The 26,389-nt window shown below is 45.6% G+C and overlaps 1 protein-coding gene across 5 annotated transcripts in view; it reads right to left on the bottom strand.

Moving 5' to 3' along the window:
• LOC129378695 (POU domain, class 3, transcription factor 3-B-like) overlaps positions 1-26,389 on the bottom strand; it is a 52,042-nt gene that overhangs the window by 24,709 nt on the left and 944 nt on the right. Inside the window, exons 2-7 of one of the 5 annotated variants that reach the window (XM_055059126.1) lie at positions 15,824-15,884; positions 15,252-15,346; positions 12,915-15,190; positions 11,799-12,016; positions 11,339-11,431; positions 3,559-3,633 (exon numbers count right to left, since the gene is read on the bottom strand). In XM_055059126.1, the coding sequence (XP_054915101.1) occupies positions 3,559-3,633; positions 11,339-11,368 (105 nt within the window). In that variant the 5' untranslated portion in view covers positions 11,369-11,431; positions 11,799-12,016; positions 12,915-15,190; positions 15,252-15,346; positions 15,824-15,884. Of the gene's footprint in view, positions 1-3,558; positions 3,634-3,975; positions 5,834-11,338; positions 11,432-11,798; positions 12,017-12,914; positions 15,191-15,251; positions 15,347-15,823; positions 15,885-26,389 lie in introns of those variants that run through there. The other 4 variants (XM_055059127.1, XM_055059128.1, XM_055059125.1 and 1 more) reach the window with 4 other exon arrangements.

The following is a 26,389-nucleotide window of genomic DNA, read 5'->3' as shown; positions in this document are numbered from 1 at the left end:
AATTCTGGGAAACGTTTTAGTGCGACTGGAGCTCAGCAGGGAAGTCAATCGGAAAGTTTGAATCTAATAAATTCATCTTATTGCCTGTGATTAAGAACAATAATAAGAACGTCTCTCTTAAAGTACACAGTGTTGCTCTGTCGCTCTCCTTGACGAAAAACGTGGCTGCGAAACTTTTTAAAATTTATTTATTTTAATTGTAATTTTCAAAGTTGTTTTGCAAAAAAATATATAGATTTTTTTTTTAATTCCACTTGAAATTAATTCTGTTATTTACAATACCGTCAAAAATCCCATTGAGCGAAAACTTGGGCGACGAATGTGCGGATTTAAGGAATGTTTCTAGAATATTTTCAGTAGTATATAAAATTACCTCGAAAAAAAAATACAATAGATTCATTAAAGTATTTCACGGATATATTTATGCACGCTTGAATCTGCCGCTTAGAAATTTTACCCACTTTTTGTGTTCAGGAGCGACACTTTCCACCCACCAACAGATAATCTCGACTTGTTAATCAAACCAATAAAATCCCTCCGACTCATAAAATAAAACCTCAGCTAATAAATAAAGGCAGTAAAAGGGAGGTTTTGGAGTCGTCCAACGCGCCTGTCTCAATTCACACTACCTCCCTCCATTTTTTATTTATTTATTTTTTACCTGCGCTGCTCACAAAACCATGACCTTCACGATTTATGAAGGAAACCCCCAGAGTCGCGTCATATTTTTTTCTCCCCCTGTCGCTCCTTCGTCTTCCTCTTTCTGTCACAAAAGAGAGCTGACGAGCGGCGCGAGGCCTGATAAGATCTGCTGCCCTTTGGGCTGACCCAGACTTAGCCTGACGTAAAATATAAAGCGATAATAACAACAACAATAGTGGTCTTCCATCGCATAAATAACGGGCAAAATGCAAATGACAATTTAGATTCGTTTAATAAAATAAAAAACAATACACATTTAGTCAAATTAAATAATTTAAATAGATTAAATCTAATAATTAAATGTACACAGTGAAAGCTGGATGTGGTTACACATTTTGGAAGGTGCGTAAAAATAAAGCTGTACAGAGAAATAAGAATAGAGAAAGACGACGCAGCGGGTTTCTTTCTTTCTTTCTTTTCTTTTTTTTTTTTTTTTTTACTGTGGCTGCAGCATCACCAGCCTGAATCCGTCTGGTCGCGCGGCAGAAAAGGCTCCCTGCGGCCTGATAAATATTCAATATTCCGTGACACGTGGAGCAAACATGACGCATATCGACATGTTTTTGTTTCTATTTTTTTTTCTTTTTGAATCTTTTGAAAGCCAGACTAAAACAAGCACTTTTATTCTCCATAAACATGAGTGACGGCGTGAGTGTGGCCTTATAAAAATACATTTACTGTGACTTTTGTTTTTAACGAGCCCGTCGAATAATAAAAAAATAATAATGATAATCATGTTGATGCTAAACATACGACTTTTTTTATTTTACCAGAAAAATAAGAAAATAATTTTGACATAAAGCAGCGCCTGATTGTGAAGCTGTGACGTTTCCGAAAACAAAAAATGAATAAAAGCAAAATCCGAATTCTAATCAATTCTCATCACATATACATGTGTGCGTTTTGATAAATGCGAATTTTGTTGTTTTTTGATTCTACTCGCTTCATGCGTGAAAGTGAGCTGAAAGCTGCATGAAATCAAACCCATCAGGCGGCTTGGAAACGTTGCTGAAACATCCTCGCGCTGTTTGTCTGGGGCCTTCCCGCACATGCGTGCTTTGCTGCCCCGCGCGCAGGGAGCGCAGGGATCAGAGAGAAGCACGGCAGTAAATGACGGGACAGGTCACTGCGCACCTGCCGTATATTTACACCTGAACCGCGCACACACACCCACAAACCCACACACACACCGTGACTTCCTAAGCTGCTCCTCTTTTACACCGAAACACACTAGAAGTAAACACGACCCAACTAAACTTCCCCAGCACCACTTTCTCCAACACGGACAAAGAAAAACATGATGCTAGCTGCTTCTTTATCGTTGAATTCAGTTGCTAAGCGACTATCGAGGAGGAGGGGGTCGCGAGGGAGGAAGGAAGAGGGGGGAGAGAGAAGGGGGGGGGGGGCATCCGCGAAATTCAAATCCAACAGCGAGAGGACACGTTTGGGGGGAGTTTAGCTGAATAGGCGACCCCAAGATGCGAAAAGAGATAAGAAATTAATCTACGGGGAGTTATGGGAGGGGGGGAGAGTAGAACCAATCAGCACGCGCTCTGACCTCTGCGGCCTCTGATTCTGACCCAACAAGCCAAACAGCACAACGTTCACGAGTCGCGCGAGGTTTACGTAAAAAAAAAAAAAAAAGCAAAACAAAAGCTAGCTTAAAAACAAATGAGCACGCGCGTTAGTTCGGCTCGTTCGTAGCGTTAAAAACGGGATTTATTTTTTATTTTGGGCGCTCTAAACACACTTTGAAATACTGTCCATGACAAACCGAAACACCATCACAATAATAATCATAATATTAATAATAATAATAAAGCAGCACAGGGTTGTTGCGTTTCATTCTAACAAATTTATTGTCTCAGTCAGCTCGTACGGAACCACTACTGCAAATTAAATATACAGTCGAAATAAAAATAAGAGCAAAGGAGGGGAAAAAAAACAAACCCAAAAAAAAAAAAAAAAGAGAAGAAGATGAAGAAATTCACATCAAAAATATACCCTTATTACCTAGATAGAACAAACGGGCTGCTCGTGGTGATTTGTGCTCCTTTTAGAGGAAAACATGGTCCAGAAATAAAAGCATCAAAACAGGAATAAATTACCGTTTGGGATCAAATATTTAAAAAAAATTAAAAATAAAAAATCTGATCTGATGATCTATATTGCCAGCTTTACATTGTGTGTTTTTTTTAATTTTTTTTTATATTTTGTCGTTTATTAAAACCTACCAAAGAATCCTGCTTACAAAGGGCAGCAATAATCCACACTCAGTCACACTTGGCAACATCTCTTTTTGTTGTTTTTTTGTTGTTGTTAAATCTGAAATAAGTGCAGCTCAAAAACGTCCCCTTTTCTTCTCAATCGGAGGAAAGGAAGGAAGAAAGAAAGACAAAAATCCACTCGGTGTCTCCGTTAAATAACGACAATGGAGGTGATCTTTGAGATCACAGACAGTTCCTGCTTTTGCTTTTCCTCTTTAAAAGGTGACGAAGAAGTGATGGAGTGAGGACAGGGGGAAAATTGGCAGAAAACAAACACAAAAATTTCATTTTTTTTTTAAATCCAGGAAAAAAATAGAAATATTAAGAAGCTGGAAGCGTTGTGGATCTCTCTGGAGATTCAGTCCCGGTTTTCTTTTCAAATATACAAAATGTTTCTCTCTCTCTCTCTGTCTATCTGTCTGTCTCTTTTTTTGTTTTGTTTTGTTTTGGAATAAACATGATAAAGAAGAACGGGATGAATGCAGGTTGGGAGGGGTGTGTTTACTTTTCAGGAGGGAGAGAGAAGGGGGAAAAAAAATCATGAAAAATGATTAAGGAGAAGTTCCTCTTCTCAATGCGCCAAAATTACCTGGTGGAATGAACTTGTGGTTGTCACCCTCTGGTCGCTCGCTTCATCTTTTAAGTAATCTACTAAAAAATGCCCCTGAAAGAAAAAAGCAGAAGGAACCTTTTAGGTTAAGACATTTAGGGCCTGGAAGAAGGTGCGTTTGTTTTTGTGTGTTTTTTGGGGGGTGGGGGGAAAAGAGGAAAAAGAGGGGGAAATGTTTTGTTTTGTTTTGTTTTTTTCTGGTGAAAAATAGATAAACACATTTTTTTCTGCAGTCTCATTCTCACAATCACAGTATCAAAAAAAAAGGTTTTTGTGCTATCATGGCGATAGTCTGTCTCTTTAAGCAGTTTAATTTCATCTAAAAAAAAATATTCTCTACGTTTCACTGAACATTCGTTTGCAGTCCATGGAGGGGGGCGGTGTTTCTGCACTCACATTGCCGACCTGAGAGTACACATCCTCCGGCGTCTGCGCCACTCCTGGCGGCGTCATCCGCTTTTCCTTCTGCCTCCTATTGCAGAACCACACTCTGACCACCTCCTTCTCCAGCTGCAGGTTGTCCGCCAGCGTGCTGATCTCCTGCGCCGACGGCTTGGGGCACTTGAGGAAGTGGCTCTCCAGGGCCCCCTTGACGCTCACCTCGATGGAGGTGCGCTTCTTGCGCTTGCGGCCCTGCGCCGCGATCTTGTCGATGCTAGTGGGGCTCCCCGTGGACGAGTCGGCCTCCTCCAGCCACTTGTTCAGCAGCGGCTTCAGCTTGCACATGTTCTTGAAGCTGAGCTGCAGCGCCTCGAACCTGCAGATGGTGGTCTGCGAGAACACGTTCCCGTACAGCGTGCCCAGCGCCAGGCCCACGTCCGCCTGCGTGAAGCCCAGCTTGATCCGCCGCTGCTTGAACTGCTTGGCGAACTGCTCCAGGTCGTCCGACGTCGGCGTGTCGTCGTCCGAGTGCGGGTCGTGGCTGTTGACGGCGGCGTGGTGCTGGTGGTGCGGGTGCTGGTGGTGGTGGTGGTGGTGGTGGCTGCCGTGCTCCAGGTCCGGGGTGTCCCCCCGCACCAGGCCGGGGTGAACCAGGCTCTGGCTGCCGGGGCTCAGCATGCCGTTCACAGTGAAGCCCCCCGGCTGCGAGTAGATGAGCGACTGCTGCTGCTGCTGCTGTCCGCCGGAGATGGAGTTGATGTGCGCCGCCGTGGTGCTGCCCCACGCCCCGGCGTGCGTGTGGTGCGGGGCTAAGTGAGGCGGCCTGTGATGCAGCGCGGTGCCCGTGTGCAGATCGTCTCTGGCGGAGCTCTTGACGTCCTGCTGCTGCGGGCTGCCGGTCATCCCGACCGGGCTGGACGACCAGGGCGAGCCGGCCTCGGCCGCGGCCACCGCCGCTGCGGCCGCGGCCGCCGCAGCGTGCGGCAGGGACGTTACCCACTGGTGGGCATGGCTCAGCATGTGCCCCCCGTTGCTCGCTGCCATGGCGCCTTGCATAAAGTCACTTTGCACCATCTTGACCGTGGGGTCTCCCCTGTAACCTCCGGACCCGGAGGTGACCGCGGCGCTGCCGGGCTGCATGCCGCCGCCCCCGGAGTCAGAGTGCACGATGGAGCCGGACGATAAGATGCTATTGCTGGGCAGATAAGGATTGGAAGCCGCGGTGGCCATCCCGTCAACCCTTATGAATATATTTGTGGATAACTCCCCTCCCTTTTCCTTTTTTTTTTTTACAGTCACTTCTTTCCAGCAGGCAAATTGTATCTCATGAATTATTCAGTCTTTTTAAAAGTCTGTGCAGTTTCTTCTTCGTCTTCTTTGGATGCGCTGAAAGACGCAGAGGAGCGGCAGCAACAAATCCGCGTGTATTTACAACATTCTAGCCGAGCGTGTTCAGCGTGGACGACGTGGAAAGATATCCCAACTCCTCTGAAAGCCCTTTGAAACCACATGCAGTCCGCGGGCGAAAGTTTCGCACCGGGATCGCGGACATTAAAATTCAGATCGGAAGCGTCCCGAGCAAACTTTCAGAAAGGAAGAAAGAAAAACAAAACAAAACAAAAACAAACAAAAAAAGCCTCCTTCCAGAAATTCTCCAAGTTTTTTTTTTTTTTTTTTTTTTACGTCCAGCCTTGGATGTGGAAAAGCGCAGAGCGTCCTCACTTCTTTTGTAATTCAAGTCGCTTTTCTTCTCTCCGCTGCTCTCTCCCTCTCTTCTTTTATAGCACCGTCTCTTTGTTCTGTTTTGATGTGGATAAACCTGCCAAACCGCGAACTCCCGTTCAAGTACAATCCAGTCGGAACAGTGGCGCGGCGCTGCCTGCGAGCCTCTCCTCTCATTCGCTGCCTCTCTCTCCTCCTCTTTCTTGCTCCCTCTCTCTCTCTCTCTCTCTCTCTCTCTCTCTCTCTGACAGGCCCCCTCCCCTCCACACACACCGCCCTCCTCCCTCGCAGCCCTCAGGACGCCGTGTTTACCCCGTGCGTGCCCATTGATTGGTTACCCGGGGCGTGATTGGCAGGTCTCCGGGGCGCGCGCGGAGAACCTCCTTCCGGCTGTTCCGATTGGCTGCTTTTTAATTGCGGGTCCAAACAAAAACGGGGAGTACAACTCGGTTGTAAACAGTGCGGAGACAAACAGGGACGAGAACGCAGGGAAAGTGTTTTGTGCGCGCGCGTTGTGTTTTTTAAAGGTTATTTAACATTAAAAATATATTTTAAAAAACACACAAAAACACTCATTTATTTTCTCTCTCTGCTCCGGAAATCAACTTTAAAACCCAGACCTGTTTAAACGCTTTCTTTGAAAGTTCAAGGACAGGAAAGCGGGTAAAGAGGGAACACGAAAAGGTCGCCAGGCCGGGAATCGAACCTGCAACCTACTCATCTGTGTTGTGCCACCCCCAGTACTCCACCTCTTTTTTAAAACTATATATATATATTTCCACTATCTCCTCACCCTTCATTTTCCCAACACCTTATCTAAATTGAAATATTTACATCGTTTCTGCTACATTTGTTTCCTGATTCTGTCCTCAGCAGCGATGATGTCATCACTTATTAATATGAATCCATACAAGTACAAGTTTAAGGGCCCGAGACGTCACCGCTGTCCCTCGCGCACCAGATGGACTCCTCACCAACCTTTCTTCGTCCTCTCTAATCCTATCTGCTCCCATCGCCGCTCCGTCCGTCCCGAAGCCTCCAGGGGCCCCTCACGCCGAGGGCCCCTGACACTGACACAGTTATGTGAAGTTGACGACGGAGAACGAGTCCGACTCTTTTCTGTTAATAGTTAGAGGGCCACTGAAGCTGCGACTGAAGCTCTTCTTCCCCCTGTCTGGGCCTGAAAAAAAAAAAAAAAGCCTAGGAAACAAACATCCTTTCTGAATCTTTTCCCCCTTTTGTTCACACAGAAGATGTTTATTTAAAAAGTCCTGATTTAAAACTCCCTCTTTGTTTTTATTTGATTTATTTACTTTTTAGATTCACTCTAAATACAGATTCAGGACCCGAGATGAAAAGTGACATTTTTTTAAATCCACTGAACATTTGCACAATTTAATAAAAGAAGAAGAAAAAATTATATTGTCTTTAATCCAGCAGATTAAAAACAACGACTCTCTGCTGTTCCCTTACATAACGTGTCTGCACCGGGAACGTTTGGGGGCCCCTCCTCTATGCATTAATATACAGTGAGGATTCCTGGATGAAATTTCCCAGAGATCCCTGCAAGGAGTAAAAAAAAAAAAAGGATGTAACATCCACAAAAGGCGAGTCAAAAGCCATTCTAGGAACTATTCCCCAGAAACCAGCTGCAAACTCCTCTCTGATATATCATGTTGTTATTTATTATTTATTTGCTTATTACACACACATATATTTATATATATATATAAAGGTCCCAAAGTTTCCTGCTGGGGAAGTTCATTTATTCTGTATGCAAAGCGGGGAAAGAGGGGAGAGGAGGAGGAGGAGGGAGGAAGGGAAAAAAAAAATCATCCCCAAGTATAACAAGAGACGAACAGTTAGTGCTGATTTTCATTTGCATAAATTTTCATATATTTTAGTGAAAATAATAGCGGGAGCAGAGCGGCGCTCCTGCTCAGTCGAGGCGCAGGGAAGAAAATCTGAGGGCAGCAGCGAGTCGCACCGGGACAAGGAGGGAACCGCGGCCACGCTCCGTGGGAGCGGACCCACGGACCCACGCCACGTCCCGCTGCTCGGAAGGTAAGAACCTCCACCGCCATCATCATCATCGTCGTCGTCGCCATCATCGTCGTCACCTCGGCGGATTTAGCGCACTTTCTTGCGCGTCCTCCGATATGCGTCTGTTTTTACGCGGCACCAATCTGGAGGAAGTCCTGCTAATTGTTAGCTTTTTTTAAAAATTGCATTATTATTATTATTAATAATAATAATAACAACAGCCTGGCAGTAAGTGCGCACTCCCACCCCTTTTCTTTTTAGCGCTAAATCGAAGAAGTGGGGAGCAGATGAAGGAGCTGCGCCGGGTTTTGTCGCGAACGTCCCGCCGGAGAAAAGTGCAATCAATCAGATTTTGAAGCAGCGAGACCAAAGAACCCGAGAGGACAGAACCCTGGATCCTTAAAGTTTGCTTCAAGTTTTTTTTTTTTTTAATCTTCAACATGCATCCGGCCAGAGAAAGCAACGCAGTTATCCGCAAAAAAATAAATAAAAATAAATAGGCCTATATATTTGAAAGCGAGAACCGTTTCCCGTCAGAGTTGCCGGACTTTGAGTGTTCCGTTCTTCCTCCCCTCCGGAGTTCCTCCTCCTCTTCCTCTTCCTCCTCCTCCTGCTCCCGAGCCTCAGAGGCTGACGGGGAGCCGCATTGCTGAGCCCCGCGCCCCGTCGCCATGGTGAGGCCAATAAAAGACGGGAACACTGGCCGCATTAAGCTGTATGTTTGTGCACTGGAGTCGAGATGAAAAACGACTCCGCGTTTGTGTGTGTGTGTGTGTGTGTGTGTGTGTGTGAGAGAGAGAGAGAGGAGGAGGAAGGGGGTGTCGGAGAACTTTTTGCACAAACTAAAGGAAGAAAAACACTTTTCGTCTAAAAGTGAAATAACTACTGGTTTTTCTTCCTGAACGCGCAGCCCCGCTTATTCCTGTGCACGCCCCTGCTGCTGACACCGCTTTCTGTTCGTCTCTGTTTTTCTCTTTTTAAATGATTATTATTATTAACTTCTTGACAGTTTGGCTTTTATTTTTCATTTTTACTTTATTGTAGGCGCGCGGGTGTGTGATTTGGTCATTAGATCCGCCAGGTGTCGCGCTCACTCACGATGCGCAAAAAAAAAAAAAAAAAAAAAAAAGTCAGGTTACCCATTTTAAATACTGAAATAATCAAATCCAAATTTCTTCTCCATTTAAACGCTCTCGTGTTTTCAATCAACCCTCTTTTTTGCGCAACATCAAAACTACTAAGTGGCGCAAACTTCAGCTGGTGACGCACAACAGAGCGGATCGATATGACGAGAGAAATTCGAATCCAGATGTCAGATTATTGACAATTTTGCCCCCGCTCCCCCCCAACCCTATCCTTTGCGCCTGCGCACCAGAGCCGCCGCTCAGTCTCCTCAGGTAGGAATTCCCGAAGCATCGCGGGAGTTTGCGGGTTTCTCCTGCGGGAGGAGAGAGAGAGAGAAAGAGAGAGAGATGCATCTCCTAGTCGCCACTAATTAATAAAAATGAGGATTTAAAATAAAAAATAAATAAAAAAATTAATGTCGGCTTGTTGCGCGTCAGCACCAGCGAATTAAGGGGGGAAATCAATTAGCGAGCATTAATCTATTGTCTCTCTCCTCTCCATAAAAGCTGATTTTCGGCCGTAAATTTCAGACACTTCTGCGGCTCGCCCGCCGCATATTCGCATTAAATTGATGCAATTCCCGCCGCATTTTAATTATGGCACACTTAAAGTTGCCTGTGGGCTACACAATTGATTTGCAGCTCCCCCAAACCCCCCCACCGCCGCATCACGCTCGGTCCGGCTCGCTGTAATCCGCCATACGTTGAGCGTGTCGGGCCCAAACGCTGATTTAGAGCCGAACTTCGCAGCACTTAGATGGTAATATATAGCGTTAATTAAATGGGCTTCAAGCAGGCCGTGGGTGTCGGACATGAATGGGGGATTTTTTCCCTAATTCAGGCAGGTTTTTTATTATTAATATGCTGCATGGAGTCACTCTCTCTCTCTCTCTCTCTCACACACACACACACACACACACACCGCTCTGTGAAGCTGAAGGAGATGCTCGAGATGTTAGGACTTTGACTGGACTCTCCTATTTCATCTGAATTATTGCGCTGGCACCAGCAGGGCCGTACAGAAGGCCATCAAGAGGCAGGGGCCCGATAGTTGACAAAAGGAACCGTGTTGAACAAAATCACTCAAAATAATATTCATGTATTATATTCTTTATTTTTTATATGAAATATTAGAAAATATTTGTCAGGCATAACATTGAGGCTTTTTAAATGGTAGAAAACATTTTTGAACAAACAAAGAGATACAAATAATATAATAATTAGAAGGGAGTGACACAAATATACTGAAAAGTGCAATAAACTCAACTTTTGATTTCAATTATTTTTTATGAGTCATTTTCCCCCTCTCCTCTTTCAAGCTACACATATCCCACAGGAACATACTGCCACTATTTTTTGCCATCTGGTTCAACACTCGTAATGGAAACCGTGTAGTGAATTTGAACTTTTCAAGGAAACCGTGTAGTGAATTTGAACTTTTCAAGGAATTATTGGGAGTACTGGGAAGAACTTTGAACATTCATCCCCAGCAAGATGCTGCCACTTCCAGGAGTCACATTAGCGTGAGCCACACTTTTACAGTGTCCTTTTGGGCAGCGCTACATGCTAATCAAGACTGATGCTGCGCATGAAAGGCACGCTAATTAATAAACAAAACAAAATCCAATATGCACTCGTCCGGTTTGTCACTCTCTGCTCGTTTCTTCTTCTTCTTGTTTTTGTTTTGCTGAGCAGTCCCTGAGGAACAGGTGGGGGAGGGGAGGGACATGAGCCACCCCAGGATTACATTAATCAAAGTATTTATTTCCCTTGGGGAGTGCGGCGCAAATCACTCCAAATCCCAGAAAGATTGGAAAAAAAAAAAAAAAAAAAGAGAGACGAGGTTGAGGGCCTCGGCTGCACTTCCAAAAAACTCTGCCAAACAAAAACGGAAACTTCTCACGGGACGTAGAGCTGTGCAGATAGAAGTCCTGATCTGGCTGCGGGCCAGGAGAGAAGCCAATCGTCAGGAAAGTCCACCAGCAGGAAAACCTTCCTCCTCTCCATTCGCCGACTCATTCCATGTGACGTTGGCCTGATAAATCAGCCGCTGCTCGCAGCAACGACGCGCTGATGAGGCGATAAATACAGTAACCAATACGCTGCCTGTTATGGGTAATGCAAATACAATAATAGGGCTGTAATGCCCTGCCTTGTTTTTCTGGCCTGGCTTTGAGATTCATGATGGAGGAAACGTCACCCGCAGCTCTTTATGGTTCCTGTAATCTGAGCCGTGGCCTTTCAAAGTAAAAGCTGGAGTTTAAGCGTGAGGGGAAAAAAAAAAACGAAGTTGCAAAAGCGACATTTTGGACGAGCAGGTGAATCGCAACTTCAGCTCCCCTCATGTTTAAAATTTAAATTAAGTATCGGTGGGTTTTCTATGGAACTCCACTTCGGGTTGTTTGCGGAGAGTTAGCATTATTTTTCACGTCTACATTTTTTTGTTGTGCACAACATATAGTAAATGTGACTTGGGGCGGCTGAAATACCTGGACTCGATATGCTAGCTGTCTTTCCATTGGCTGGTTTGCGGAGCAGCGAATCACGGAGCGGCATTTGTTTGCCTCAGATTGGCTGAACACCTAAAAAGTAGAGATGAGGAAGACGGCAGATGTTAGCTTCTATTGCAACGCCGACATGATGTCCGCTGTGTTTTAATGCATATTCAGGCATATTTGCTGTTTATGTTTTAGTCAACAGATCAGGTCCACATTCTTACACTCATAATTCACCATTATTTATAATACTTTTGTATGATTTTGGATCTAAATCCCCTCACATCACTAAATGTACCCCCGCAATATGGCTGCAGGGCACTTCAATCAGAACCTGACTGAATAAAGGCCTTTAAATCAAAATGGACCTTTCTGGAGTGTAAACATGTGCGAGGTTCCACATCAACTGGTTAATTGGTTTAGTTTCCGACTCTGCCTGCATGTGTCGGCTCACCGGTGTTAAACGGCCGCCACGTCCTGTTGTGCGGTCGCTCGCGTTGATTCATTCAGGCATTTTGCCGGGCGGCGCCGCGCACACTGGGCCGTTTGTTTGGAAAGGGGTTTGCATGCGTCTTCCTCTGGACGCCCCCCGCCAACTCCTCCGCCTCCTCCTCTTCTTCATCGTCCTCTCACACCCAGACTGGGTAAACTGGAAACATTCAGCTGGGTGATCTGGAACAGAGGGCATTCATTTAGGTGATGTAATTGAGCCCGTGTCAGCCATGTTGGAGCCATTAGGCCGGGGCTGCTGTAAACAGCTGATTACGCGCAGCATCCTTCTCTCATTTCCACAGACAAACGTGGAGCTGGAGCCGCGTTCAGGCGGCAAGTTTCGCTTTCCCACAATGCAACGTGTCTCTGTTTGGGCTTAAGGTCACCCGGGATGAGTAAAAATGAGCAAACGCCTGATGTTTTCCAGCCTGTAGACTCTTTTTTTTCCCACTTTAAACGGTCAGGCTAAATCAGCATCTTCTGCCGATTCCTTCCATAAAGGCGTCTAGAAATAATCACAATGTTGACACAGCCAGATATTGACAACATATTTGATCAAGATTTATGGAAGAAATCAAAAATAGCATTAGGAATACTCCATGTTTAGGAAAATAGTGACAATGTCTATGATTAATGGCACATTTCGACGTGGCAACAACTGAAACACAACTAGGTTAGGCCAAAATAACATTGTTAATATTTATGTACGATTTGCTTGGGGCTCATAAAAAAAAAAAAAAATAAAATAATAAAACTGGTCACATTTAACAAAAAAAAAAAATCTTTTAATTTTGCAGTTATGCTTATAAATAAGTGATCATTTCAGGTTAACAGGGTTAGAGTGGGTCAAAATAACCTCACTGCTAGATTTTAGGCAACAGTATAGAAAATTAATGTCATAAGTAAATTTTTCAAAACTATCGACATTGTTGCATAATTATTTAGTTTCGTACTTGAAAATAAATGTAGGCAACATTTTGCATTTGGGTACAGAATTGATAGTTTTTTCTATTTCATTCATAAAAAGCAAAAGAGGTTTCACTTTGTTGTGTATTTTCAATGCCTAGAAGAAGAGCACCTGTTGCTCGTTGTGTTCATGGGCCTCAGCACTGCCTCCTACCAGTGAGGCACGGTACTGCACGGCCTCAACCCGGGTCTTCTTTCAGGCATTTCAACAGGCAATGCGCCAATTCGGAGATTTTGACCATGAAAGTTGACATTACCTGTGAGAAAAACAATCTACAGAAAATCCAAGTGGACAAAGTAATTTTCTTTCATTTGTTGTTAGCATCTGTTTGACGTCAAATGGCTTTATTCTTACTTAGCGGGATTACTCACCTGCCTCCCCTGAACGCAAAATCAATCTGGCAAACAAAATCAATTACTGACTACATTTATCACACACAGCTCCAGATATGACTCTCTGTGGATAATGAATCACATTTTCGACACGTTAGTGTGCATGCAATTAATCTCCAGAAATAAGACGGCCTTCTTACAGGGTGCATCACGGGCATTTATCTTTCACCTTCAAGGTTGTTAGCTCGGACCGCTAATTGCGGCCCTGCAGTGCGGAGCGAGAGTTTTTCTAGATCTTTCAGCCTGTTTTCTATCAAAACGGATCTTGAGTTTCTACAGACGAGCGTCAGTTAGGAGGGAATTAAACAATGGAGCTCAGAGTTGAGCACAATAGAACTTTGTTCTTGGAGAATTGCCTCAGCGTGCTCTGTCAAGTGAAATATCCCTCTGCACTTTCGGCAAACATGTGCTCTGAAGATGTCTGAGAATCCCTTTGGACCCAGGTTTTCCATCCCGGCGTACGTCTTCCTCACGTCGTTCGCGCCGCGTGGAGAGGTGGCGCCGGCTGTGACGCGTTCGGCGCCGTAGGTTCGGGAGAAAAAAAGCAACCCTTCATCGCTACATCTGGTGACACGTGCTGCTTTCGCAACGCCTCAAACTGCAGCCCGAAGAGCCGAGTCAAGGTCCTCCGCAGGGACGCCTCCTTTGTCTGCCTGAACTTTATATAACGCGGGGTGTCATGTAAAATGAAATTACATGCAGCTCCGCTGTGCATCTAGTTATCCTCAGAGTGTAACCTTCATGGCGGAGGTGTGAGCTTAGCGGAGCATTCTCTGCGGTTATGGCTGCTTTTGAAATGCCTTCCTCCACACTTTGCACGGCTGTTTGTCTGAAGCCTTTCTGGATTAGTCCACAAACAAATCCCACCCCCCACCACCACTCCACATCCCTTCCTACCAGACATGTTAGCAATGACTAACATGTCTGGTTGCATTGTCAGCATCTCTGAATGATGCAGTTACGTAATGTTGCTCCTTTCATTCGCTGGTTCTCACTCGTCTCGGAGGTTTTCATCGAAGTTGCGGCAACAGGAGCTTGTGCCACACCTGAGACAAACTGGGGATTAAATGTGTGTTTTTCCAGGGGAATACAATTAACGGCACGTTCTGTTACACATTCTATGTGACGATCGACTCAAAATGCAGCACTTTCTTTGTCAGCGGTGTCTCCGTTTAGGACGACGCATATTATAAGTAGCAAATGTTCAGAAAAAATGTCTCAAAATGCAGACTAAATGCTAAATATTATTTACAAAACGCATCGGATGCTATAGCTGAGAGATTAGGCCTCTAATCGCATTGTTAAAAAATCGCCATGCTATGACTCTTTCAATAATTAGCATGCCAACATCAAGGTAAACTAGCATGCTAAACCAATGGTTGGAAATTTAGAAAGCCAATACAGTGGTTGGATAATTAGCATGTTAACACCAAGCTAAGTTAGCATGATAAATCTTATAGCTGTAAAATTAGCATGTTAATGCTATGGTTAGAGAATTTGTATGCTGATGATACGATTATGAGATTAGCATCTGTGGCGTATAAAATTAAAATGCTAAAACCAAAGTCCTGCAGTGGGTAAAAATTGAAACATAACAGTATTTCTTAAATGGAAACATTTCATTATTGGTTTGAGACGTTTTGTTGATAAACACAGAAACAAAAACAATATGCATAAATGGAAAAACTGACTATTTGCACTCAAAAGTAAAATAATTTTGGTGAATTAGGCAGCAAGACTCTTTAGGTTCAACTACAAACAAAACCCTACACAAAAAGGACTACTGCTAATACATCGCTACATTTTATTGTTAATAAGGTTGTTTTGGGATGAAGCATGAAATGTATCGCAAATGGTCGTGAATATTAGCATTGTGGTCTAGACCAGGCACATGCAAAATGTGGCAACAATCTCAATGACCTTTTCCTTTGTTCCTCTTTCAGGAGACCCTCACAAGCACCAAACTTTGGTTCCTCCTCGTCCTCAGTGCAGAACCTGTGGGGTAAGGGCCCAGTGTGCATATTAGCTTGAACGTGTGTGTATGTTTGTGTCCTACCTCAAGCAAAGCGGACACGCAGTCTCCCCAGCTTCCGTTTCTCCCTGCACATGCCTGCTGCTTCTGCTGGAGTATTCACGCTCCGGGCTGTTTTTCTTTGAGAGAGAGGCAAGAGGAAAGACGGAGTATAAAAATATGCAAATGCTATTGTTGAAGCGGCAGAGCGAGAACGGGTGGAGGGGTAGGGGTGCACCTCCTCACCGATACCACTTCACCTCCATCCACCCATCTAGAGCTCACAGACAGGGTAGGACCCGGGAGGAGGGCGGGGGGCACTGTCAGGAGCAGGATATTAAAAAAAGCCACTGAGGCCGGCATCATCTATTCCAGTTGAACCCTTTTCTTGATCTGCTCAAAGATACAAAGTGGCCCACGCAGGCCAGTCATCCAGCTTTACTGCCAGCCTTCATCGTAAACAAACCGAGGCTGGATCCAGGAGGCAGGAACAGCCAGTAAATCTGAGCAGGTAGAGACCCGAGAGGAGGGCTGTAAACCGTAGGGCCACGCAGGTGGAATTTCACAGCCACGCTTCATTATGTCATGTTCTGCGTCGCCACCTCGGTTGGTCTCACCTGTGCGGCTCCTGCGGCCGGTCGGCTGCTCGCGGCGGAGGCTGATCGTTTCGCAGCAGCACTGTAAAACAAAAAATAGGGACAAATCACCCATAAATAAATGAATTATCTCATTCTGGGTGACAGCATTGTGTTTAATTTCATTTCTGATACTTATTTCAGCAGTTAAAAAAACAAAAAACAAAACAAAATCTAACTTCAAAGTCTAACATATACAAAGGTTTTAGAGAAGGTATTTTATCTAACAAGCCAAAGAAAATTTGATGTTCTTGCGTCTTTTCTGTTGGCGCAACCGTCTCAAAATTGCATATACCATCACCAGGTCGTAAACTTTGGCTTTCTCGTTTTCTTTTCAGATCAACGCATCCACGTTAAGCACGTAGAGTCCTTCATGTTCATCAATTTGTCATGTTAGGAACAGAAACTGGATGGTTTTTAATAAGGGGACGTGAAACAGCATGCGATTATGACGTGGGGAGTCAATTGATAACGATGAGGAAGACGACGTCTCACGCTTCGGGAAGACTTCCTGCAGCTGCTGTGAAGACAGCTCAGAAGAAGAGGAATGAGAATAAAGTGGATAAACAGATTATTTGAAGAAGCAGGATAGTTGGACCAAGAGAACTCAAGACTTTGTAGAAATGAGAAACAGTAGATCTAATGAACTGGGGGGGTTGAGCGGGAGAGGTGGGTGGTGTCAGGGAAATGATGATTAATTCTGCAGCGCTGATACAGGTCTAAATGATATAATTTGGGAATATTAGCAGGAACATTAGCTGATGAGGCGGTGGACTCGGAGGGGCTCCTTCTCTTCCTTTTCTCTGCTCCTTCCCCAGTTATTATAGATTAATCCATAATCCGCGCCACCTAAAGACAGTTTTGTCAGCCGAGCTCAGGGATGGAAGCTGTAGATTTTTGCTCTTCTTAAACGTATCTCTGCTCCCGCTTATTTCACCCCCCCCCCATCGGCGTGATGTCACATTGTCACGTCTCTTCCGCTGGAAGCATCTCGCTCCGGCAGATCCGAGGTGCGTCTTATCGCTTTACGTAACTGGAAACTCATCACGCACGCAGTTCCTCGCGTTTAATCCGACACAAAACGCCGTTCAAGGTTTCTGTCGCTCGACAATGACGAGATAGGAATCATGTTTCAGTGGCTTTTTGGAATCTGCCGCACTGATAAATAGTGTTCTCTCGTTGCTTTGTTTTGTTTGTTTCGTTTGCTCTGTCTCTGCAGATCTGACAGGGGGCCTGCGCGCCGAGCGAACAAAAGGGACGACCTCGGAAGCGAACTCCGGGGTTTAATTCGACGCATTAGCTGCAGTCACACTCCAGCGCCGAGCACAAATCTCTAAATCTGGAGCAAATTCGGCTCCTTTAAAGCACGGATCATCTGCGAAATGTTGATTTTCTCAAGACGGTGAGCATGACGTCTCTTTACGTCGTCTTCGCCGTGAAAAATCTGTATTGTGTTTGTCTCAAGTGTGCAATAAAAAAAAACAAGTGAGCAGAAACTGAACTCTGTGTCTGTGTTAAAAACAAGTGCACCCTGAAGCGCCTCACTATTGGGTCTCTCCTTCTTCTTCCACTCCTCTGTGTCCTCAATGACCCTTGAGACTGGGACAAGCGTCTCTTTGAGGACAGACGGACAGACAGTGCACAAACACGGGGCTCCTGAAGACAGCGGAGACGCCACCCAGCTTCTCCCTTACTGTCAGGCGCTTCCTGTAAATATGTTTTTTAGGTGTGTTTGCAAACACGAGTGCCAGCGAGTTGACAGGAGCAGGAACACAGAGAGAGAAACCCCACAGAGCCGCGGATTTAAAAATATCTGCACCCCGCCGCCGCCCCCACCGAAAAGAGGAACGAGGGAAGAAAAGCAGCAGTTCGACGGCACCGATTGGGGTGAATTTGTCACAGCAGCAAAAACTAAAAAAAAAAAAAAAGTAGTGACACAGTCAAGTTTCTATCAACAATAAAAAAAGACGGAAAAAAGGTGTGTGGGGGGGAAAAAACCCCAAACTCAGTACACTTTCTGCTTTCATTGGACGTCGCAGGAAAATAGGTGTTTGCTGCTGAAACAAGTTCCTGTTAGCACAACACCAAGTAGGAGAGACATCAGCCATGACCTCTGTGTGTACACAAAGAGGAAGGGGAAGAGGTGGAAAGTCGTCAACGTCTCCACGGAGAAGAGGGCTCAACATGAATGAAGCAACATGACTTAATGGTGGAACATCCATGGAGTGAATTTACTTTTTCCACACACACAAACTTTCTCCTTTTTTATTGTCATTTGGTAAACAACGGTAAACTGTAAGGTGCTGCCAGTTTTTGTATTCTCGATGCGATTGTTTTCCCCTTTTGACGAACTGTTAGACTACAGCAGGGTGTACTTTCTGGTCCAAGCTGGACAGTGATCGGTGATGTGTGTGGAAGCGGATGTAACCCAGAGCAGAGCAGGAAGCGATCACTAGCCAAGACGAAGCTTCCTCCGCGCTGTCAGCCTGATCCGCCAGACAGCCATCGATCGGGCTGCTCGTTAGGAGAGCGAGGCCGGCCCGGAGGATCGGTCCTGACACCGTTAACACCGCACTCTTTTAACGAACCTCCGTCAGCGGAGCGGGACCCGGTCATTGACCCTGCCGGCCCGCTGCGGCCCCTTCCTGCCCGGCCGGGGCGAGACGGGAGCCGCGGCATGTGGCGCTATCGATCCACAGGCAGCAATTTGTTGCCTTGGAATCAACCGAACAAAGAAATACAGAAATTTGAAAGAGCATCTGTTGAACCGGACAGTTTTCATCCAGAAGTGGCAGCACAATGTCAGGACGGGAAACCGGCAGCAATGATCTTCCTGTTCTTGTTTTTTTGTATTCTGCAGTTGTTCCTAAATGTTCCATGTAAATAAATTTGATTTGATTCATGATAAAAATACCAATGAATCAGTTTTTACATCCAGAGAATCCAGCTGCTTTGATCCAATCGGACAGCTTCACTTCGTGTTTCTGGTTTTCATTGCTTGTTGGTCGTTGAGGTTCCACAGCTCTTTGCTCTGGTCCAATATCTCCAACGCTGCTAGCTTTGCAGAACGAGCTGCTGCTTCACGACTACAGTCGTCTGAAGGCATTCAGCGAAATATCATTAGCTGTGCTTATCAGATTAGCTAGAGAGAGGGATTAGCAAGACTGTGAAACACTTAGACACTCAGAGTGAGTCGGGAGGGTGTGGGGGGGGGGAGTTTGTCTGCACGAGTCAATCTGGTTTAATCGGAGCGCGCCGATGCAGTGATAGATAGAAAAACAAAAGGTGTGAGGAGGAGTGGAGAGCGACGACGACACAAAGTGAACCGTCAGAGCCGGGAAGGAAATGTTTCAGCACAGAGGGGAAAGTGAAGGATGAGGAAAATAGCAGCACAATGAAGCCAGGCTGCAGCATGTGTGTGAAGCAGAGAGAGAGAGAGGGGTGTGCGTGTGTGATCAGAAAGTGAATGAGCCGTTTCAGCGGCTGCCTCTCTCTCCGTCGGTGGAAATGAGCTCGGTCGTGCGGCGAGCGTGGCGACCTCGTGGATAACCCCGCACTGTTCGCTCCCCCCCAAACCCTCACTAAATGATGCCTACTGTATCCTGCCTGGGGTGAGGAGGGAGACAGCAGCCCTTCCCTCCTCCCTGTTTGCTCCCATCAGCCTGTCTGGACGACTTGAAGGAGCAAAGAAACGTGTCGGGAACATTCGGACTGCTCACTTCTGACGCGTCAGGATGCTGAAACAGGACCAAAACAAGTTTTCCTTCCAAAAATCTGCAGTTTTAGACCTGATGCTAATTTCGAAGAGTTTGCGTTCAACAAACCGCCTGACATTATTTTGAAAAAAGTCAACTCTGCATAGCTTTTATTTACGTCGTCCGCCCCATTTCCCCACACAACAAAGATTCGGTCAGAACCTCCGGATATTTAATCTCTGTCAACTTTTTACTGTGACGAAGCACTGACTGTTCAGCACTGACTTTTAATACGTTTACTAAACGTCTGATTTCAAACATATGTAGAAATGTTGGTGCCATGAAACATTCGGTGGAAATAAGAAATAAAAAAGGTTGAAACTCCAGGAACTAATGGGATTTATTTACACTCACCAGAACGCCTAAGTCACTGTTAGAACCTCATCCAAATGTGTCCAGAGTGACAATGCTGGTCAGAACTGGAGCACAGGTCACACCAACGTGAACAGAGGCGTGGATTTAACTTGAGCTGTACGTTATTTGCTAAATAAAAGGACAAGATGTCACTTCTAATGGACTTTTCATTCGAAGTGAGTTCAGACGTAAACTGAGCAGACCCGGACTCGATGTGGGGTGGTGTGTGGCGGCTTTCAGAGATCTGATTCAAAGCTTTCGCTCGCAGTTCTGTCAGTTTCCATCTGACTCGGACAGAAAGCCCACGAGGAGAGGAGGAGGAGGAGAAGGAGGACGACGGAGAAAAGTTAAAACTGGGGATAAGGAGAAGAAGATGTGCACCTGCAGAAACAGAAACGGAGACGGAAAGAGAGAGAGATCCCCCTCCTCACCAGGGAACCAGCTGGCCAGATTGCATGTGAAACCAAGGCTTTGATGCAGGTAGCAGCGTTCTGCCTCCCCCCCTCACTCGCTCCCTCTTCAAGGTTCCTCTTGCCCGAGCAACAGCTCCAACCAGAGCGGCCTTCCAGCAGGCACAGGTGGTATTGCTCACTCCAATTTAGCTCAACCCGCCGACTTGAAATAGTGCGGCTGTCACAGGCAATCTGCAGCCACGAGATGGACCGCCGACTCCAGCGGAGAGCAGGACTGGAGGAGGGAAGCCGGGGGGACGGAGGGGAGAAATTCTTCCTCCCCTGCTGAGTCTCTCACATCCAGGAGCAGCAGCAGCAGCAGCAGCACATGTCGACTGCTAGCTCAGTGCACACAGAGGTCAGAGTGAAACCCACAGCTTGCTTACCGCAGAGACTAGCCCAACTGCCACTCCCTGCAAAAGCTTCTGCAACATTTTTTTTAACCAAATAATGACAAAAAAATAATAATAATTAGATATCTAAACCCGAAATCAGTGGGAAGGATTGTTGTGGAGTGAGGCAGAATAGTGTAGTAACGAGTTACATTCACTCGAGTAACTTTTGGAAAACATTTCTGAAAAGTTGACTTTACTTTAACTTGAGTTACATTTCTGAATTTTCTACCCACTGAATGAAAAACAAACATATTCGGACCAAAAAAATCCACCAAACAGTCACACACCTGCAGCTTTGAAAGAAACTGATTTATTGGACAGATTTTATTTGTTGTTACTTCTATGAATTATTGTCAGTTTGGTCCTTAACATACCAAAATTTCAACTCCATTTTATGCTTCGATCTAATATTAATTACTCAGCAATTTTTTTTTTACCAAATACTTTGGTAATCAAGGATTCAGTATTTGTCTCATCTGATCATAAAAGTGTAAAAGTCCCACAGCAGACGTCCATTTGGTTCATGTTAATTCAGTCGACTTGTTTTCTTGCTTTTCCTGTCTCATCCAGTGTCCTTTCATCTGAAGGTGACCATTTGGACGTTTTATCCAGGTTTTGGCAAAAGCAACACATTTAAAGATTAAAATGTAAACTGAAAGTATTTCCAACTCACAAGTGATATCCACAGCAGCAGTGTGCTGGAATCATAAAAAAAAAAAAATCTTCAAAATAAAGCTTTTCAATCTGAAAAAGGCTTTGGCTTCAGATGGGAATAAAGGTTAGACTCAGCATCCTCCTTCTACCTATACGTCCTAACTCCCTCCCTGCCTCTCTCTCCTTCCCAGCCGCTCTTTCTTCCTCGTCTTTTGCACACCGACGTGCGCGCCTTGCACACCCGCTCGCGCTGCGATTGTCTTAAGTGCAGCCGCTCTCGTCAGAGGTGCGTTAACTGGCAACGCCGGCTTCTGAGGATCCCCGGGTGCCTGATATCCTTTAAAAGGGAAGACACTCGCAGCACCCAGCCGAGCTCGTCGGGGACTCCTGCGCACACACTCGCACTGAGCAACAAATAAATAAATAAATAAATAGAAACCAGGAAACGCACGATTAGAATGAGCTCTGATAGACTGGGAGCGTTTCTTCTTCGACAGCCTGTTTTTAAAGCCTTGTTGTTTTCGCCCGCAGCTACAGCCAGCTTGGGATGATGTTGAGTTCCTTACAGAGGGTGAACTCGGCTGCCTTGGCTGAATGCTAATGCAGACTACAAATATCCGGGAAGAGGAGGGGAGCAAAACATGCAAGCTCACTCTCAGTGAGCAGCTTCGACGCCAGCGCCGGTTAAATCAGCTATTTTGTTGTCGAGCTGAGAAACTAAGGGCTGCATCTATAGCATAGATGCAGGAGAGCGGCTTCATTTAATTTGACGGCGTATATTTATACCTGATGCGCAACAAAATGCCACGCTTCCCTCTCCTTAGTTGTTCCTCAGACTGTTTTAAAGGATGATACCTGAGGCGTGTTTTTGTTCTAGATTTCTCCCTCCAGTTTCGGCTGCTCTCGCTCAATTAGAACTGAAAACGGTTTTGAAAACGCTTCAGAAATGCTCGTTCTTTAGCATAAAAGGCAAACTAAGCGCTGATCTTTCCCACCCGGAGCAACATGGCAAGCTGTCATACTTTAGTCACTCACAATAATTCGTCTCTTTGAGTTTGAGATTATCGGCAAAGGCCGGAGCATCACTGGCAACATTAGGGGAAGCGCCTCTCTCCTGTAATGCTGTGATGTAGAAAGTATTATTTACATACTACTATCCTGTGGTTTAAAGGATAACCACAAGATAGCAGGTAAAGGTAAAATCCTATGAAGATCACGGTTCATGCTTCAGATGAAAGCAATTATTGATAGAAATTGTGAGAGCTTTTTGATTTTGACAAACAGACGGAGCCCTGTCAATACAAACTCACGCAACCAGTGACTCTGCCCCCTAGCCAATCAGTGACCAATCGTCTTCTGACTTGTGCTGTTTTCAGCCCATCACTAAAGGCAAACTCTTCCACCAAGCGAAGCCGAGTCGCGTTAAGGCGACTCGATGCTGGTGGTAAAGGCTGTTTGATGATTGTTCTGACTCCGACTTTAGACCTCCTGCATCCGATACGTGATCAGAACCGAAGAGGCCTTTGGCAAAAGATGGGAACCATCTAACCATCACCTGTAGAGGACCAAAATTTGAGGGCATTGGCATTGGTACAAAGAGACTCTAGGGGTCTGTTCTCAAGTGAAGAAGTCCAGCTGCCTTTTACCGAAGCTCTTAGAATAAAAGGAAATCATTAAAGAAAGATTTTTGACCAAATTATTAAAGTTCTGTCTGAAGATGCATCCTCTGTCTACGATACCTTCTTGGCTAAAACATCTGTCTACAGTAGACATGGATGCTCTCCTTTAAAAACTCCAAATGACTTCGGTGACACCCTCATTGTCCTTATCTACCCAAAGCACCATCAGGTCAATAGCCTTTCATCTGGAAAGAAACAAAGAACTGTTCTGGCCATGGAGTTGTCCATCAGAGCAGAGGAAGAGCGAGGGGAGAGGAGAGCGACTCTTTCATCCTCTGGCTTCAAACGCCGCACTGAAAATGGAGTTTTAGCCGCTGCGGTGCTAACGCAGCGGACAGGCCTCGGCGCACAGACGACTCGCACCCTGCGGTGCCGGCGGGGTGGGGGTGGGGCGCGCAGAACCACCGCGCGCGCTCAAATGAGACAAAGATGGGCGCGAGTACGAACAAATCACACACTTTGTTCTCACGCGCACGCATCATAAAGGCAGGAACTAAGCCAGCGGAAGCTCCTAGCATAATGACTGGCGCTGAAAGAGACGGGCGGCTGCAGAGCAGAACATCTCCCTGAAAACCCTTTTATGCAACGGCTCTTTATAGGCTGCTAAACTGGAATCACAAAGGGAGCCAAAGGGAAGGATGAGGTTAACTCTGAGTCATTGCTCTTTGCCGACTGCCCTCTAAAAGTCTGACGCTGTGCTTACCTTGAAACAGATATCCTGAGAACACCTACATAAACTCTCATCTGTGGCGCGCTGACGAATGGAACGGCGGCTGAAGATAAATGGCACAACCTCAGCGTGGAGCAATTAAACCTCTTTCTATCCCCACATCACTCACCTCCTCCCGCAGCCTCTCCTCGTCTCTCTGGGGTGTGGGGTGGCTTCACTTTGTTTGTTTTAATTATTTTTCCATATGCAAATGTGCCTCTCCTTCATAAATGAGCTCTCTGCGTCTGTCCCGGTGATGTTCGGAGAGAGAGAAGGGGGCTGGTGGGGGAAACGGAGAGCGGTGGTTATCGATTCCCAGGGAAGCGTCTTTGGAGAAGTCATCAGGCGGCGGAGGCAAGGTGATCAATCGTTCACGTACATTACGCCTCCGCCTCCTCCTTCCATGTAGGAGCAGCATGAGAAGTGTTAACGCCGCCTCGACACATCAATCACACGCCGTCAGACAGCCAGGGCCAACAGGAACACACGCATATATAGAAATACATGTGCGTATATGTATATATAGTCCTCAGACTATTTCACAACGTTCATGAATGGTGGCCGTTTTTGTCTTTTTAACTGCAGTTGGGTCATGACCTTTGGCCCTGCCCGTTTTAGGGACGGATCACCACCCATCCACGGGGAAAAACTCTTATGGGGCCCAAATATGCCAGCTGCCATTAATATAGGTAAGTTACCATATTGGTGGTCAGAAGTTAACCTCAATCCGTCACTGAGCTGATTGGTTGATTAAAAATCTATTTTCCAAAGACTTATTGATTTTCACTTCAGGAGTTGATGTTCTAAAAACTTACTTTATTGAAATCATGTTCCGTCTTCATCTCTGCTTTGCATTGTCAACAGGTTGTGTGTAAACACAGATCAATTGGTTGTAATTGACACTAAAGCAAATCTTAATTAGCTTCAAATTTAACTTAATACATTAAAGTCTTAACATGTTGACAAATAACAATAACTGTGTTATCTCTAATAACTATGTATTTGTTTTTTTCTTATTGTAAATTTGCTTTAACAGTACCGTTGCCTATGTTTTGCTTTTTAGCTGCTTTGGAGAAAAATGTCAAGTGCAGTTTTTTTTTTTTATTTCTGTCTGAAATGCAAACAATAACTGGACTTTCAATGAAACCGTCAATCTGGCAGGTGAGAACAGAATCGGGCTTCTTCCGTTGCAGCAGCAATTTGGTTCGTTTTAATGTTCCTTCGAGGCAGAAACCGAGAGGGGGGCTGCAGGGGGATCTATCCAAACAAACAAAGATGGGGACGGAAAGCGAGAGGGAGACGTGAAGATCTGGAGGGGAGGGAGAAGACGGGAGGGCGAGTCTGGCTGTGCGCTCAAAGACAAGAGAACAAACCCCTCAAAGTCATTCAGCTAATCCATCTCGACAACACTGAAGCCTCATCATATCCACGCCTCCCTAAGCTGCACACGTTTACTCCTTCCTGACAGCTCCCCTCTTCCTCCGCCTCTTCCTCCTCCAGAGGAAGGAGAGCAAAACGAGGAAGAGGAGCGGGAAGGTCAGGAGCAGCCGACGCCAACCCGGTCCGGCGTCACTGAACCCGAGAACGACACGAAACTGAGCGTAGCACTGCTCAACATGTTTTTACTCAATGAAAAGCAAAAAGAGGTAATCAGTTACTTCACAAAATAAGTAACTGATGAAAATCATTTATCATTTCAAAGTTATGGCATCAGATGAACCAAAAGGTAAAGTTAAATAAAATTTTAAGGACCAAAATGACAATAATTCATGTAAACATGTTTGTTCTTCAATCAAGAGAATCCAGAGATTGAGCAATACGCCATGATAAATTACTCAAGCAAAATGTAAAGGCTCCAAAACTCCTACTTTTTTTCTCAAATAGTTACTCAAGTAAACGTAATTTAGTAAATGTGACTCGTTGCTGCCCGATTCATCTGGACGACGTGCAGACGGAGCCCCGGCGGCCGACCGGCCAGCAGAAAGCCGGACCGGCGCTGCCGAGATCAGACCCGGTGGGTCTGCAGGCTGGAGCGCGTTCGGTCCCTCATGTGAATGTTCCACATCGGTCGTCGACGGAGTCGGTTTTCCTTCTCCGAAAGCGCAGCGGACTGTGATGCTGTGTGGCCCCTGGCAGCTTTCACATGCTCTGCCCTCAGGACCCATGGCATTAGTAAAGATTACCACACTGCACTTGGCAGGAAAGTGTGTTTTGTTGCGAGAGTGTGTGTATGCCGAGACGTGCATGTCAATGAACCCCTGTGTGAATTTTCTGCCCCTGTCTATGTGTGTGAGTGTGTGTGTGTCCCCTCTGGACAGCTGGCGTGCCAAAGCCTGTTGAGCTGTTTGTCACACTCGCCTCAGTTGGAGGAGCTGGAGTGGCGTGTAGTGGACCTTTCACGGCTGGAGACGCCGCCGCTGCAACAGAAACCCGCAGAAGCCGAGCAGATGAGTTTCTCACTTATTACCAGCGGAACTTTTGAGAAATTATCAGAGATGTGCAGCGAATCTGATTCATCATACGGCTTTCATTTTGGAGCCCAACGACCAC

The sequence above is a fragment of the Poeciliopsis prolifica genome, unplaced genomic scaffold (genome assembly GCF_027474105.1).
Source record: "Poeciliopsis prolifica strain line A6 unplaced genomic scaffold, Auburn_PproV2 SCAFFOLD053, whole genome shotgun sequence".
NCBI lineage: Eukaryota > Metazoa > Chordata > Actinopteri > Cyprinodontiformes > Poeciliidae > Poeciliopsis > Poeciliopsis prolifica.
The sequence above is the reverse complement of the archived record's forward strand: the minus strand, read 5'-3'. Positions and strand labels throughout refer to the sequence as shown.